This window comes from Sylvia atricapilla, chromosome 5 (genome assembly GCF_009819655.1).
Source record: "Sylvia atricapilla isolate bSylAtr1 chromosome 5, bSylAtr1.pri, whole genome shotgun sequence".
In the NCBI taxonomy this organism is placed as follows: domain Eukaryota; kingdom Metazoa; phylum Chordata; class Aves; order Passeriformes; family Sylviidae; genus Sylvia; species Sylvia atricapilla.
Window position 1 is genome coordinate 45,764,641 of NC_089144.1, and position 17,448 is coordinate 45,782,088.

The following is a 17,448-nucleotide window of genomic DNA, read 5'->3' on the forward strand; positions in this document are numbered from 1 at the left end:
CTCGCACGATGCCCGGCATCGTAATAAACATACACTTTCTAACTTCAAACTGTTAGAGAGTCTTTGTCCGTCATAGTTGGATATCGGTATTAGATCAATATCCTTATTTTTAATAAATCATTACAACCCAAGCAGATGCTGCTCTGCTAACCTGGTTATCAAAGGTGTGGATGGTTGTTTCAGTATCTCATATATTTTTGAAAACAAAGTCACCTGGGAAACAAGATCATACGAGCTTTGATTTAGCTTGCAGCCTTCACCAAAATGTTAGAACTGTGAAAAGCTGCTGTAAGACAGGAACTAGCCTGCATTTTCTTGATTGTATGCAGTTTGAGGTGAAATTGGGATGGGAAATGGAAGAGGGTATTTGGTGAGTGTTACAACAGAAGGATAGATGAAATTAAGAACACTCTGGAGTTGCAAACTGAAATTTTCCTAACCTCATGAAACTAGAAGAGTTACTGATTAAACAGATGGATTTAATTTACAATATTGCTTTTTACCGTGAATTGGACAGAGATGGACACTAGAATGTAACAACTTTCAAGTCTTCACCTATTACTACCTGCAATGTCTTTCAGAAATTAATTAATCTAGATGGCTTGAACTACAGGCTATTGCTATTTTATTCCTTCACATCTGGGAAAAGTTGTAGGTTTGTTTGTTTTTGTTTTGTTTTTTTTGTAAAATTACATGTATTCAGCAAGAAGACAGATTATCCCTGTATTTTCATGGGGATATGTTAGATTGCTGTTTAGTAGTTCTTGTTAATAGTACAGATGTTAGAAGTTAGTTGTCACTTAAGAACCACTCACAGTTTGTTCCAGAAAAGTTCTACAGACAAACTCATAAGCATCTCTCTAGTTGTGCCCACAAATTGCCATTAGATGTCTATAGTCATCTGCTCATCCTTTATAATTGGAAGGAATAGAGGTTTTCTATATGTTAAAAACTGGAAAAGTCTGTAAGAATTGTAATAATTTATATGCAGTTTCAAGTTAAGAGGCCAAATTTAAATCATGTTTAGAGGTTACCAGGTAATTGAAACTAAGTGTCAGTGTTTGGCTTTTGAATGAAACATTGTTACCAATAATTGTTTGATGCAAGTGAGTAGAGTAGAACACGTATTGGCAAAAACGAACAATTCTGGCTTTTTTTCACTGCTGCCACTGGCAATGAATTCAACAGCACATTAGGCTCTCAGCTGGTTGCTAAACGAAAGTATTTGAAGAGTGCAAGTTTCATTTGACCCTTTCCTACTTGAGCAGCTGGAGTGTAGTTTATTCAAGAGGCACTTAACCAACCTTGATATCTGTGACAGTGCTACTGGGCAGTTTTGTCCATGTAGGACAGGCTCCCTGGATTCACAACTTTGTTGTGAAATAGAGCAAGTGTTGGGGGTTAGGTTTGTTCCTTTTTTACTCTCGAGAATTTTTTCCCCATAAGTTACTAAAGAGATTAAATACTGGATGCTTAAGGGTGCTTGACCAAAACAAAGAGGTGACTCTGAGCGAGAGATAACGAGTTTTGGAGCAGGTAAAGGAGAGAGCTGGAGGGAGCTTGGCTCTCTGGCTTTCAGCACTTTCGGAAGAGAGAACAGCCAGGCTGCTGCTTGCTGCGGGAGGAGTTCACTGTCACCAGAAATTCCAGCCCTGAGTCACAGTGTGACCCTGCCGGGGACATCCTGCCATCCCAGCTACTAGCCCGGGGCTCTCCACTGTTTCCACTTGGTGCTCTGAGGATCCTGCAGGGGCACAGAGACCAAACTGCCCTGGGTTTTTGTAAAGCAAAGCCCTCAAGGTTCTTGGTACTGTTTTGTTATTAATGCTGTAGTTATTGTTTTTGTTTGCTTTGTTATACATGCTAGTAAAAAACTGCTATTTCTATCCCCAAATCTTTGCCTGAAAGCCTCTAACTGCAAATTTATAATTGGAAAAAAGGGAGGGTGGTTTACATTCTCCATTCTAAGGGAAACTCCAGCCTTCCCTGGCAGATACCTGTCTTTCCAAACCAAGACAGCGAGTAGAGCCAGTGCCTAAGGGCCTTCCTTGGAAGTTTGACAGGAGCCCCTGAGCTGACCAAAGCTGGGGTGTTTCTTCAGTGTGGTGCGGCTGGTGTGCTGTCCTTTGCTCAGAAGTAAGAGCTGGGATGTTCAGCACAGGTCTCTTCCTTTCCTGGCTTCTTTGTGTATGCTCTTGCAGAGCGCTATTATGAAAAGAATATGATCAGAACAATGAAAAAGTGGAGATATTGCCTCTGGTAATGGGAGAGCTTGTCTGTGCACCTGTCTTGCACTAAAATGAGTGAAATCACCCAGTGTTGGAAAAGGCATAGTTAAAGGTAGGTAAGGCCAAGCATGGGTCCTGTGTTACATAACATTCTGCTTTTAACAAACTAGTAAGAAACAAATCTGTGAGCAGCTGCAGCCGTCATAGCATGGGCTATGTCATGATGCCCAGCAAGCTTACCCTCCGAAGGTGGAACTCGGCCAGGGGTCTGCAGACAGTGCTTGGCGCTAGATCTGACCGTGCTTGGGCTGACAGTTCTACAGCCAGAGTCTGGTGAGAGGGATGAGGTTTCTGCTGAGGGAGCTGCACCCTGTGTGTTTACCAAACAGTGATTAGAAATTATTACTACATGTGCTTACCCGACGTGGAACCTGAGGTGATATCGAGGACTTCCTTAAACTAATCTCAAAAAATGAGTGCGATGAAAGGGGTTGGACTTGACCTTAAACATATCTTCCAACCCTGATGCTTTTATGATTCGGTGTGAGTGCTGCAGAGCACGGGTCAAGGCCAGCACAGGGAACTTGCGTTCGAGCCAGGCTCTGGTTTGTCATTGCTCGGGGCAAGGCTGCGGGAGGCACGTGACGCAGTTGGCAATCTCCCCGAGCCGGGGATAAAGCGATAAGGAAGGAACAGAAGCTGAGGCGCGGGGTTTATCGCTGTAGGGCGCGCTCGCACACCCCGAGCCGCGGCCCCAGCGCCCCACTCCGCGCGTGCCCGCGGCCACAGCCCGGGGCGCCGGGGCGCGGACACGCAGCCTGGCGCAGGCGCGAAGCGAGCGCGGGCGCGGCCCCGCGGGGCGGGAGAGCGGTGGTGGCGCGTGCGCGGCGGTTGGCGTGGCGCGTCCGCCAATCGCGGCGCGCGTCGTTGCGCGGCATCCCCGCCCCCGGCGCGGCGAAGGACAAGGTGACGGCGCGGGGCCCCGGTTCAGCCTCTGCCGCAGCGGCTCCATCTTGGGAGGTGGGTCGGGGCGGCGCGCCTCGCCCGCCCGCCGGGAACCGGGCTCAGCTTTGGGGCGGCGGGGCCGGCTCGCGGGTGCGGGGCTGGGGCTCGGCGGCCGCGCCGTGGCGGTGTTTTCGGGTCTCACGTCGCTCTGCTCTTCTCGCCCGCCTCAGGTCGCCATGTTCTCGTCCATCGCGCCGCTCGCGCGGTACAACCCGTTCTACGCGCCGCACTTCCAGCTGGTGCAGGACGGCGTGAGAAAGCGCCCAGCGGAGCCCGCGGAGGCCCCCGCCACGCGGCGAGGCCTGGCGGCCGCGTCTGCCGACGAAGGTGAGAGCGGGACGGAGGGGCGGCGGCGGAGGCGAGGCCCGCGGGCTGGCGGTGCCTGCGCTGTTCCCCACAACGCGGGCCTGAGTCCGCCAGGGCGGCGCAGGGAATGTCAGCGCTCAGCGGGGCTTGGCCGGGCCGGGAGGAGCCGGCGCTGGGCCTACGCGCCTGCTTGGAGGACGAGGAAGGGCAAGGGCGGGGGGAGGCGCTGGCAGTGCTTCCGCTCTCCCGGCGGTGTGTGCAGAGGAGCAGGAGTGATCCAGGCTTGCCGGGAAAGGACACGGGAAGGTTCTAGTGTCGGCTAATCACAGAGACCCCCTTAGATTCTTTCTTGGGGAGCAGGGAGCGCTTTTTCTGGCTCTTGAAGCCTGCAGCCTCGGGCATTGAGGTCGTAGGCCCACACTTCTTTCATTTGTGGAGAAGACCAGTGAGTGAATCTGTGGATTCGAAAGACCATCTCTCCCATCCTATTTCCCTTTTTCTCTTGTTTTTTTTTCTCTGAGCATCTAGATACGTGAGGGGTACTTGCTGCTGTTCTTTTTTATCTTTTTACTAGTTGTGGGGTGTACACCAGGTAACTTGCTATTTAAGATACAGGGATGCACTTGAGAGTTAAGTGCAAGTGCTTCCCCCATGTTTCCCAGTCAGTTGGTTGATTTCTGAAGGTCAGACCTTGATACTTGCAGTACCATAGAATGGGTATGGGTTAAAAGGATCACAGTGAGTCATCATCATCATCGTAGCAGGTCCAACTTCGCTGCTGAAGCAGGGTTGTCCTAGAGCAGATTGCACAGGACTGTGTCCAGATTGTTGAATATCTCCGGAGAGGGAGACTCCACAACCTCTTTGGGCAGGCTGTGCCAGTGTGTGGTCGCCACCGTAAAGTTCTTCCTTATATTCAGATAGAATTTCCTGTGCATCCATTTCTGCCCATTGCCTCTTGTCCCGTTCCTTGGCACCACTGACAAGAGCCTGGATCCGTCCTCTTGACACCCTTCCATCAATACTTACAGATGATGATGGGGTGCCCTTTCACTCGTCTTTTCTTGAGGTTGAACAGACCTAACTCGTTCAGCCTTTCTTCATAAATGAGGTGTTCCAGTCTCCTGATCATCTTTGTAGCCCTCCCCAGGACCTGCTCCAGCAGCTCCATGTCTGTCATGTACTGAGGGGCCCAGAACCAGGCACAGCACTCCAGATGTAGCCTCACTAGGGCTGAGTAAAGGGGCAGGATTGCCCTTGAGCTGCTGGCAGTGCTCTTCCTAATGCATTACAGGATACTGTTGGAGTGGCCTTCTTGGCCACACGGACACACTGCTGGCTCATGGCCAGCTTGGCTGTCCAGCAGGACCCCCAGCTCCTTCTCTGCAGAGCTGCTTTCCAGGAGGTTGGCCTCCAGCCTGTGCTGGTCCGTGAGGCTGTTCCTCCCCAGGTACAGGGCCCTACATTTGCCTTCGTTGAACTGAATTCAGTTCCTCTCTGCATGCCTTTCCAATCTGTTAAGGTTCCCCCTGAAGGAATGCACAGTAGTAAGAGGTGGACATTAAAATTCTGATTATCTTACACTGTCAGTAACTTTAAAGTGTCTCTCTGGTTTAATTTAAAAAGAGAATTGTTTTTGGTAAGCTACCTCTTCTGAAGTACCGTGATTATTGAAATATTTTAGTGATCTTGCATGAACATTGATGTAACACATGAAAGAGAGACAGGTTAGGTTGTATGAAGCTTAGAAAAACTCATTTGTGGCTTTCATTGTAGTAATCCTGCTGCCAGCTAGCTAAAGCCCTAAATCGCTCTTTGGTATGCTAAGTATATTCAGTAGGTACACTTATTTCTTTAAAGCATTATGATTAATCTTTGTCTTGATTGTTGGCAGTTATGGTCAAAGGTGGTTTCAGTCTTTATAATCTTTTCATCTGAGTTCATTATTTCATGTACCAGTTGGTTCTCTGACTCTTGTGTTGAGAACATAACACGTTGCAGAAGATATCTGAACTTGCACAAGGTCACACAAAGTCAGTACAAACCACATGGCCGCCTGAGATCAGCTCAGGGCATCAACCACAACAGTTCAGAGACCAAGTATTTTATGACCCACTCATGGAATTTGTCCTTGTTAACATGTCAGATTGGAAGCAGAGATGTGAAATAGTTACAATGTTCCTCTTTCAACAGGGTAGATATATTTTTACGCCTTATTTTTGTATTTGTGCACCTTAAGGGTGTTTGTCTTAAATCAGTACCTGGGTATGTTAGAATGACTTTCTTGACCTCTGTGCTGCGTGTTCAGCTGGTTCTCTTCTCAAGTTATGGTTTTCAGAAAATTTGACTCTACTTCCGAAATAGAAAGTCCAAGATTATCTGTGGCTTTATTTTCCTAATACTACGGTACCACTACAAACCTCGGCACCTCTAAAGAGCTCAAGCTAATTGATACTGACTTTCTTAATTACTGTACTTGAGCACCAGGCTGACAGGTCAATCTGACAGGTAGTGCAGCACATACATAAAAGTCTACTTTTTTGTGGCTACTATAAAGGTCTGTCCCTGACATTTGAGGAGTATGGCTTCTAAATGACTGTGAAAAGGCAGTAGGAACAAGCAGTTCTGAGATCTGGGCAGAGTGGTAGCTGCTGCAGGGCTGTGGTACTGTTGGCCAAAAACACAGCTAGACAGAGCTGCTCCTAACAGACCTAGAGTCCGTTCTCTGATTACACCTGCCTGATCTGTCTGTGCTTAACCAGCCATTCTGGAAAGACATAAAAAGCCTGTTTCTGCTATCTGCAAATCTGCTAGCATAGCCGAGCTATTTTGGAGCTATGTGTTAGTCCCAGACCAGCATATTTACAGTCTTTAGTGTCTCAATTAAAAATAAGTTATTCTGATAACTGATTTCTATCTTTTAACTTAGGTTCACTGTGGCATCTGTGATTTGATATTTATTGTTTTAAATTAAAAAAAAAAAAAAAAAAAAAAAACAAACCCACCACTTTTTACTATTTGGGTAATTTTTAAGAGTAAGGTGAAAACTGTAAATATAAAACATAATGTAAAATCTGGAACATTTATGGGAAGGAGTTCCTTTAAAAGTTACACAAGCAAAGTTATGAGCTGGAAAAGCCTGCTGGTGTAATCTGCTGCTCTGTTGGTGCTGTTGAGCATCTTCAGTTTCTGTTGATGTTCAAGAGGAATTCAGAACGAGAACGATGGCAAAGAAGCTCTGTATAAGGTAGACTTTTGCCATCTTTTAGTTTTCATTAGTGTTTCTTGGAGGTAGTTCTTATTAAGCTGTAACACTTTATTATCTATTCCATTATATTGAAGTAACACCAGTAGATTTTAGTAGCAAAATATTGCCCTTTTACTTTAGAGAATATTTTTACCAAGTGTATTATTTTCTTTATACTTATTCAGTATATTAGTTTTGCTTTTACTTATATTCTTAAAATGCTGAGCATAGCAGCAGATCTGTGCTGCTACTTTATTTTGTGCTGTTCATTGTAAATTTGAGTGGGTTTTGTTTGCACTCACTCATAGCCTCTGTAGCTTTTTCAAAAATGAAAGAAGATAATGTGGGTTATTTTTCCACCTCCAGTAACTTTGCTGTATAGGAATATGTGAAAATTAATAACTTGTTTTAAGATTGGATGGGTTTGTACGCAGTATATACGCTGTATAGAAGAGTGCATATGAAGTATCTCTATGTTAAATGTGACCTGAAAGATTCTTTAATGAACCTGGTGTGTGAGCATTCAATGGGATGATAAATAGCAATCTGCAGTTTCATAAACAAGCTCTATACATTTGAGATTCTGTATTTGAAAGATAATTTACAAAAAAAATTGTGTAAATAATCTGAGAAATACCTGAAAATATATCTGCATATCTCCAACATTGTAGTTTTTAGCCTCTACTTAAATGCAGAAGTTAAACTGTCATGAATATTTAACAAAAGAATCTTTGTCTTTTGAGTACTAGAGGAATACCATTCTTTAATTCCTGGGTTTAACAAATTGTTGTACATTGCAACTTGGAGTCATAGCTTCTACTAGTAACTTCTGAGATTAATTTCTATGGTTTTAATGTGCTGTGAGCTAAAACTTCACTGTTTCTTACTTTGTTTTATTTAAAGGATCAAATTCAGTTTAGAAGGCTTAGAATCAAATCTTGGCAGTCCAAAATGTTTTAATTTAAAGAAAAAGTTATTTTTCATTATAACAGTGTGTTTAAGTAATACAGAGTGGGAGATTTATTTCAGTTTAATACTTTTGAGAAAGTAGCACTTAAGTTTTTTTCTTTTCTCATCATTGTTACTATTGATGATTGATCATATATATGTAATTTTTTCCAATAAACTAGAATACAGCTGTGCCTATGGCTCAAACAGATTCTTTGTGCTTTGTGGCCTTGGTGGGATTATTAGCTGTGGAACAACGCATACAGCACTGGTTCCTCTAGACCTGGTTAAATGCAGAATGCAGGTTTGTTCTGCATGTTGGTATGTGATGACAGAGCATGTTCAGTGTGGTATATTTAATTACTAATGAACTGGAGGCATAAACTATACCCTGGACATCGCTGTCCAACCGCGCATGGAGTTTATATAAAAGCATGGTGTGTCTTTATTTTTTGCTGCAGAATACAGTTGTGAATATGGCTCGCTCAAGTTTTATGCTCTCTGTGGTGTTGGCGGGGTCCTAAGTTGTGGCCTGACACACACTGGTGTCGTACCTCTGGATTTAGTGAAATGTCGTATGCAGGTTTGTATAAACTTAAACATTTCTTGAACTTCTGTTTTCTATCTAGCCAGCATATTAAGAGTTGGCAGTAGGGATGCAATCTTGTGGCTGACAAGAAGCAAGTAAACTTCAATGCTGCTTTATCAAATCTACTGCTGTAAGACTACCAAAATACCCCTTTGAAGAGAAGTAAAGGTATTATGGATAATACGGATGCATTATTTTTGACAGCATTTAAGGCATGTTTAACTGTATTTGTTAAAAGGCACCCACCACAATGTTACTTTGCTGGGTGGTTGGCTGTCCAGCACTATTCCAGTGCTTTTGGAGTAAGGAAATAGTATCTTTTAGATGTGGGTTATTTAGCCTGGGGTGACATGCGTGTGTAATTTGATCCATTAACACCGTGGATATCAATGCATGGCTTATGGATTGGATATTTTCTAATGATGCTGCTTTGAGCTAAGTGGCTAAAACTTGATTTGGTCTCAGGAAGGCCATCAATGCCTGCAGCTGCTTTCCTTGAAGTGGTTTTTGATTAAACTGAAAGCATCGTTGCATTGCACTTATGGCACATTAAAATCATTTTGTGAACAGTCACGGATGAAAATGTACGAATGGATTTACTCAGGCAAATCTGCAAGAATGAAGCAAATTAAAACATACTTGTAAATTTCTGGAAATATAGTAGTTAATGATTTCCCTGTTCCATAGGCTGACATTGATTATAAAAATGGCCATTTTGTAATTATAGAACTCGTGAAATTAGGAGGGAACTATGAATTCGTCGGACCTCCTTTGCACACTAGGAATGTGCATGTGCTATTCTTCAAAACCATGTTCTGCTGAATGGCCTTTATTTAACAACGTTTACCAGAGAGACTTTTTCACATTCTTGAGAGCACCATCAGGCATGCTCAGTGGGCTACCAGTTCTGGTTCATTATCATAAGGGTGGTGATATTTCTCCTTCCCTCTCCAGCATTTAGAAGGAGGTTCAGGAGGCGGGTTCCACATGGATTCTAGGTGTGATCTTGTAAAACCTGTTAGCATTTATCTCTTTACAGATCAAATACAGAGCATGTTACTAATCCTTCCTAAGTTCTCCAGGAAGAAACCTGTTGGCTGCCCTCTCATGTCTTTTTAAGAAGAGGTCACCTTTGCCATGGTTTAACTGAAACCAGGATACCTGTTACACACCTAATAACTAACCATGGTTCTGACTTGAACAGTCTCATTTTGCAGTGCTCGATTAAATATGCAGTTTTCTAAAATGATGTCTCTTTTTAAAATGGACATATTTAGGTGAACTACATCTCAGGTATGTTGTTCCTAGACTGCAAGACAAAATACCAGTCAGTGCAGGTTGACATGTATGTCCCATAGCTCTTTCTGAAAGCTTAGATGGGTATCCAGTTCAACATCTTCCTCCTTAACCTCTGAGGAACTGTTGGATGAAGTCAAATATAAAAAGTAACAATGGGGTGTGACTTAATTACGCATTGAAAGGTTTCTGCTAAATTAGTTCCTTTCACCTGAAACAAAATTGTTCAAGTCAGTCTGTGTTAAATTTCTGATAAGTTAATAAAATCTCATTCAAAATTATATAGGCAGAAAACAATATGTGTGCAGCCTTTATTGCCAAGTGAAAGTACAAGTGTAGAAGTTTTGGAGTACACTTTAGTTCACTAAGCTCCGTTAGTCTGACTTTGTGGAGAGATGACATGGGAAAAACTCTGATTAGTCATCAGGTGAGTCATTAGGTTTCTGTCAATGCTTGAGTGTACCTAGGCATAGCGTGTAAAGTAGATGAGATTGCTGACAGAACCCATTAAAATTTTTTAAAAATTTGATTTATATATAGTTGCACCAATACGCCATTGACAGTGTTAAAACAGTGATTTCAGTTAATCTTATCATTACAGTTACATTGTTAATTTGGAGATGTAAAGTGAAACAAAATTCAATTTGATGGTTTCTGAGTGTTGAGGAACATACTGGTGGTTAAAATAAGTCAGGGTTTGAGACTAGCAGGTAACCATTATGGTTACATTAGTGTAACTTTGTGGTGAGTGCATCATCTGTCCAGGGAATTGCAGGAAGCCAGCTGTCAAAAGAATAGAAAAATTAAAAATTTTGGATGAGGGTGTGAGAAGGAAGATAGTATACTGTATCAAACATTTAACTGTCTATTCTGTTTAGGTTGATCCACAAAAATACAAGAGCATCTTCAATGGATTTTCAGTGACAATCAATGAAGATGGTGTTCGTGGTTTGGCTAAGGGATGGGCTCCAACCTTTATTGGCTATTCCATGCAAGGCCTTTGTAAATTTGGATTCTATGAAGTTTTCAAAATCCTGTATGGCAACATGCTGGGAGAGGTATGCCTTAAATGTTTAATGTAAAGCTGTATGTCCGCAGCATAATAATATTAGTGGTAAGAGTAATCACAAAAGCATGATTTATTAATGAAAAACGTGTGTCTAAATTCCTTTCAGGAAAATGCCTATTTGTGGCGTACTTCGCTGTATTTAGCTGCATCTGCCAGTGCGGAGTTTTTTGCTGATATTGCTCTGGCTCCAATGGAAGCTGCTAAAGTTCGGATTCAGACACAGCCTGGATATGCAAACACCCTCCGGCAGGCTTTACCCAAAATGTTTGCAGAAGAAGGCATCTGGGCGTAAGCATCCCTTCATTTAATTGACGTTCTTGGTTTTAGTACGTTCTCCTTATAGAAGAACTGGTGCTATAACTAATTCTGGCCTTAGTTTGTAATAGATTTTGGTCTTTGTATTTGAAGATAAGAACTTAACATACTTCAGGGGATCTGTGCTAAGTGGCTTTTGATTCCACATGCTCCTTAGATCCATCTTTGTGAATATCTTTGTGCTGAGTTCTGCTGGCTAACCTCAGTTTCCAGCAGTTCCAGTCAGAGATATTCAGCAACTTCCTGGTTGTACAGTCAAAGATGCTTGAGTCATTGGCATGTGAGAGTAATATAACTGCATGTTAGCTTTCTGTTCTGATAGACGTGGCTGTAGATATACAGGTCATATGTCACTATCAGGACTTGGCTGGTATGCAGACATTAGCCTTACTACACTAGTAGTATCAGTACTACATTACTGCAGTGCATTGTAATCTGAAAAGTCGCTAAAAAAACTGCAGTGCAGCCTGGGTATCAGGAAAATTTCAATTTATGTTGCTGTTTGAAGTTGGTACTCAGGAATTAATACAGCTCAAATTTCTGTAGGTATTGACAGCATTACAAGGTCAGTATATAGAAGTTTTGTAGCAGCAATAAATAAGCTAATTTATTTCAGGTTAGAAATATACTTTAAATACTGAAGAAAATAGAACTCAGATTGTCTCTTCTCTGATTAAGTTTCTATAAAGGTGTTGCTCCACTATGGATGAGACAGATTCCATACACAATGATGAAATTTGCCTGCTTTGAACGTACTGTTGAAGCTCTTTACAAGTACGTTGTTCCCAAGCCACGAAGTGAATGTACAAAAGGAGAACAGCTGGTGGTCACATTTGTTGCAGGCTATATTGGTAAGGAATCTTTAAGTCCTACACTTCATTAATGGATTACTACAAATCTAGAGACCTGTTGCTTTTCAGAGTATTAAGCAGATGTCACTAGCATGGGAGGGGACTTACTTGCAACTTTAAAATGTGCAGGGGAAATAATTCTAATCAGTCTGTTAGGGGAAAATTATTCTTTCTACTGGTGAAATATTATTAATATTATTCTACTCTTAATTGCTCCTATATGTTACAAATATTGATGGCCATATTTAAACACTGCAGCTGATTTAAGTGAAAACTTGCACCTTTTTCAGTGTTGGGTATCTTTGGATGCAAGAAGGATTTTCAGTATCCAAAGATTCAGAAGTTTTTTTTCTGGTTGTTCAGAAGTTTTTGTTCTGTTCAGAAGTTTCAGCTGGTTGTACTTAATGTACAGCAGTGGTTCAGCTAAAACACTGCAGAACTAATGTCAAATTATTCTTTCAGCTGGTGTATTCTGTGCAATTGTTTCCCATCCTGCTGACTCTGTGGTGTCTGTGTTGAACAAAGAAAAGGGCAGCTCAGCTTCACAGGTTCTTATGAGGCTTGGATTCAAAGGTATATTCTTACTTTCATGTCTTTTGGGTCAAGTGTTTCTGGTGTTTTGGGGAGAATTTCTTTTTTTCGTGCCATTTTATGCTGCTCATGCTTCATGGTTTGCTCTCCAGGTGTATGGAAAGGTCTGTTTGCTCGTATCATTATGATCGGTACCCTGACTGCACTCCAGTGGTTCATCTACGATTCTGTCAAGGTTTATTTCAGACTTCCTCGCCCACCTCCACCTGAAATGCCAGAATCTCTGAAGAAGAAGCTTGGTCTAACTGAGTAGACAACTCATGGACTGACTGCTGACTGTCCCAGTGATGAGTTTCATGAAACTTTTATATATTTGACTATGTAGAAAACAAACTCTATACAATGTTATTATTGGTTGTGCCCTCATCTCACATGAGGGTTTAAATTCTACCACTGTCATTGCCTGAAATAAATGAGAAACAGAGTGCTTAGTGTCTGTTTACTATTGCATATGTAAGCTTCATTTCATAGTAGCAAATACCTCAAATATTCTCCTGGCTTCCCCCTTAAAGAAATTTTTTAAAAATACCCCATTCCACACTAGCAACTAGAGAAATCTTACTCTTCCAATTAAAAAGCAATATTAGGCTGTCACAGTTTCCAGAGAAGTGCCAAGAACCTGTCCTTTACACTCTGAGCCCATTGATCGTTTGCCTGTAATAAGCTGTTACTGTGGAACAGCTGAACTCCTGAATGGCTGAGATGAGACTGGAGTCTGATTGAGCATCCTAGTCATGGTATCAGTGTTCCCCAGAGAGATAAAAGGAGCCTTATGCGTACTAGAGCTGTTCTGCCTTAGGATGGTCATCCCAATTTAACTTACGCTTACTTGACTAATTTCTGCTTCTGTTGGCTTTGAACCACACCAAAGAACTTGGCCCTTCTGATTATCCTGTGGAATTAAACAGTAGTTGCTACCTCTTAACTGCAGAAAAGCTGATGTTAATAAAGATTTTCATATATATTTGACTACTACTGGCATACTTCAGCTTTACAATAAATAAAAATGGCTTGTCTTTTATTCTAGAGTGTGAAAAACTTAACAGGTTTTCCCTACATTTGCTACAGCTGTAGTTTTTATTTCAGCTTTTTCCCCCCCAAGTTTAGTTTAATACTCAATTATTGTTTAACCATGTATTTCTGTTGCACAAGGAGCCATACCAGGTTTTTAGGACCTTGATGTGAAGAAGTACATGCTCCTTGGCGCACAAGAGGAGACAATTAAGGCAATGTTAAGGTATTTGGTTTTGAATTTTTTTTTCTCAGGTCTGTTAGTGAAGGATGATTGTGCTGCCTTCTGTATTTCACCTGTTCAATAACCCACAGTTGGTAATGACAACACCCTATCCAGTATTACTTTGTTCACAAAGTAGAGCTGGAGCTGATGTGGTTTTTTTGTTGTTGTTGTTTTTTGGTTTTTTTTGTTTTGTTGTTGGTTGGTTATTTGTTTTTGTTTGTTTGTTTGTTTGTTTTTTTGCAATACTGTGGATAGGCTGCCTTACAGCATGAAAGCTGTTGATACTGAACTTAGCTTCTCACTTAAGCTATACTGCTTCGTCCTCTTTACTTGGCTCCTTTGGAGCCAAAAGGACAAATCAGACAGATGCTATTGAAATAGCATAAGTGTACTGACTGCTGCATCTTGCTGGAGTCTGATGTGCCTGCTACTGTAGCACTGAACTTCTCACCCCCTAGGAAAACCCTCCAACTGATGATGCTAAACAAGAAAGCTGGGCCTTATTTTGAATTGCTGCCTTTAAGAATGCAGAATAAAAGCTAAAACTACATTTCCCTTTCAGTGTGACAGTAATAAAGGCACTCTTAGAGTGGCTGGTATCTGCCTGCATTACGCAGCAAGGTCAAATACCCTAAGTCTAAGTAAAATTCTTGTACAAGTAGTTTGTTGTTCAATTAAAATTATTTAATGCTGAAAGTATATAAATTTTGTTTCCCCATTGTGAATGGGAAGCTCTGAAATTAATGAGTCATTAAATGCTTTTAAGAGCTTCCTTGAGAAAAGCCTTTACTATGACTTGATCTTGTATCAAGACTTTATGTTAAATCACTTACTGAAGTTGTGTGCTCATGGTGCAGCTTGCTAGGCAAAACTCACTTTTGTGTACTGGATATCAGTTTCTTCAGAAGCATGTTTTAACTCCGTAGATTTTTCTTTGCTGAAAGTTCCTTCTAATCCTGGGGAAAGTGAAGCACTACTGTCAAATTTTAAGGCTGGGAGAAGAGTGAGACAAGCTTGGCTCATGTAGTGAGGTAGTCTGTCAAGCAATCTAGCGCTGAGCTAAATTTCTCAAGACTCATTCTATATGTGGAGCAAAATCGCACAATTTTTCTCTAGGATCGAGTCAGTGTTGCACAATTGTTAAAATTATGTACAATAATAAGGGACTCTTAAGTCCATTTTCTCATTGCTCACTGGTAGACCTGAAACTATCTTTTAAAGATGCTCAGATAATTTTATCAAGATAGATCTGAGATAAGACTACAAGGAGCAGTAGTTCCCCTTCTGTAACTGAGAAAAGGAAAATACACTTAGTGCTCCTTGCAGTGTTGTGTTTCAGTGGAAAACCCAAGAGGGGGAGGGAATTGCCTTGCAGCTGCCAGCTTCACTGACATTCAGCCATGGGATTTATCAGATGCTTGTTAGGAAAGGGTGTTGTTTTAAGGATCACCTGTTGGTATTTTAAATAAGCTTCAGTGGGAAAAACGTAATTTTAAAATGCATTTAAAAGATCAACTTTGTTATTAATAACTGCTTTATGCATAATGCCCTGTACATTTTCCAGAGGTTGAGATGGAGCAGTGGTGCTGCTCCATCCATTGATGGATTTACACTTCCATTGCAAAGAAAGCCCTGTATCAAAAAGGGGTACCCCATTTTGAACTTGGGTAACGCCAGACCCGTCACTAAACCCCAAAGTGCTCTGTAAAACATGGATTATGTATATGCTGCTTATGTATATTTTATGAAGGAGAAAACATATTTTCTTGCTGGTTTTGGAGCTGAGATGAGCTTTCTGGTTTAAAGCATACCGTATATATAAATTTGGAGTAACAACTGCATTTGCACACGGTGTTTGTATCAGGTTGTACTACAGATGAATGTGCTGACACTGATATTTGCAGAAATGTCTGTTGCATATCATTTTAAAATGGGCTGTAATAATACAAATAGTTGTAACTCATTTACATTTCTACATAGAAATTATGTAGTTCACAGTGAAAACAATAAACATTCTGCTTTTTTATAGCAAATATGAGTACCTTGGGTAGATGAGCTTAATAGCTGCATGGCCTTGTTAAAAAATACAATTTCTGTAACTCAGTGCTGGGGAGAAAGATACTGCTAGCAGGAAATCCTTGGCTGAGCTGACACTCTGGTGTCTAGAAGTAGATTTTATTGTTTTGGGATTACTTTGCTCATGTTATTTTTCATTATTGATCACTTAATGCTGTTGCTGGCTTTTGGGTTGGTTTTTTTCCCTTTCAAGTTGCTGACAAGTATAAAGGAGGCAAGGTTATCAGTCTGCTTTACATTTTCAAAAAATGCCTCACTGCTCACATTTTCCACTGTAGAAAGAGCTCTCTGCTTAGAGCAGTCTAATTGCAAAGCCACTATAACACTTCCATTTTTTAGTACAGTGGAGATGTGTGCCTGAAGGGCAAACAGAGATTTGTAAAATCTGTGGGGATTAAAGGAGAATTTATGATTGCTTGCCTTACTGCTGAGGTCAGTATGGTGGTGTGACAACTTTAGATACAGATTATTCTAAAATGCTTTTTCCAAGTAAACTTTACCTTTGTGACTTAATTTTTTGACTAGCTTGCAGCAACAAAAGTTTCTGAAAAGGTTATAATGCTTTAGACCTGCACTTCCTGGGAAGGAAGGGTAGGAAGTCTACATACATCCAAAGGGAAAGGGAAATGAATGGTCCTGTAACATTTTTTGCATGCTTAACTTCCCTTGGAATAGTAATGCACAGGACTTTAGGTGTTTTGTACATTTAGCTTTTCACTGGGAGATGCGGTCAAGAATTTGGAGGTTGAAAGTGAAGTCCACAGTTGTTTATCCTGGCTTATTTTCTGGTTACTTTACTTCTGGACTCTATTCATGCAGACAGACCTCTGCTGTGTCAAGGCTGCTCTGATTAACTGCAGCTGGAATGTATTTTCCACATCACTTGTGCAGATGTTGCTCTACCAGTTCTCCAGTTCTGCCTCTCCAGATTCTTACTGGCTACTGACCACAAATAATGTATTCATAAATTGAAAGCAATGTGAATAAAATTACTGTAGCCTGTAATGCCATTAGTCCACAATATATTTATTATGTAACCCTCAAACTCCTAAGGCATATGTGCATGTGTACATACATTGTTTCAGGTATGATACGCAATGCATACTTTATCAGGGCTGTTTTTTAATTTTACTGCCTCCTTCAAATGCCATTTGGTTATTTTCACATGTTCACTTAAGAACTGTGTGGAAGAGCAAAGTGACAGGGGTCGGTAGAGTATCTGTGGATGCTTCTAGGAAAACTTGTCTTTTGACAGGTTTATTCTTGCCATTTGTCATGTGAATTTGAAGGGGGTAGAAGAAAGGGGGAGATATGAATAGACCTGTACCAAAAATAGGAAAACTTTAAACAAAGTATTGGAGGTTGAATGTGGGCAAATGAAGCAAAGAAGGTACAGAAGACCAGCAACATGAAGCAGACCAAAAGACAAGGAATGCTGAAGGAGGATGAAAATAGTGAGGGAGAGGAATGCTTGTATCTTCCATACAACCAAGAGTCTGGCAGTTGCAAGATTTTCAGGTATGGCAAACTGAAAAGTTATAAAGGCCTTACTATATACTTACACTTCTTGATATAATTTCATTTACATGGAATTTCTGAGTTGCTGTATTGCTTCTAATTGATATTTATAGTAATTTTTATTCCTATTTAATGCACTTCTCTCCCCTACCTTCCTCTAAAACCGTTTGCA

At 41.3% G+C, this 17,448-nt stretch overlaps 1 protein-coding gene and 1 non-coding gene across 3 annotated transcripts; both read left to right on the plus strand.

Moving 5' to 3' along the window:
* The first annotated feature begins 3,117 nt into the window (after window positions 1-3,117).
* On the plus strand, window positions 3,118-12,870 carry SLC25A3 (solute carrier family 25 member 3). Of its 2 annotated transcripts, none has more exons than XM_066319347.1 (8): window positions 3,118-3,248; window positions 3,404-3,560; window positions 7,917-8,038; window positions 10,498-10,677; window positions 10,795-10,976; window positions 11,682-11,854; window positions 12,317-12,427; window positions 12,538-12,870. In XM_066319347.1, exons 2-8 carry the CDS (start codon window positions 3,410-3,412, stop codon window positions 12,696-12,698), a joined length of 1,080 nt encoding a protein of 359 aa, XP_066175444.1. In that variant the 5' UTR covers window positions 3,118-3,248; window positions 3,404-3,409; the 3' UTR covers window positions 12,699-12,870. The 2 variants fall into 2 exon arrangements, with proteins under 2 accessions (XP_066175444.1, XP_066175443.1); XM_066319346.1 differs by lacking the exon at window positions 7,917-8,038 and adding an exon at window positions 8,196-8,317.
* Window positions 11,147-11,386, plus strand: LOC136362015 (small nucleolar RNA SNORA53). Its single transcript, XR_010743725.1, has one exon. It is a non-coding gene; the product is annotated as a small nucleolar RNA SNORA53 (small nucleolar RNA).
* Window positions 12,871-17,448: the final 4,578 nt, after the last annotated feature.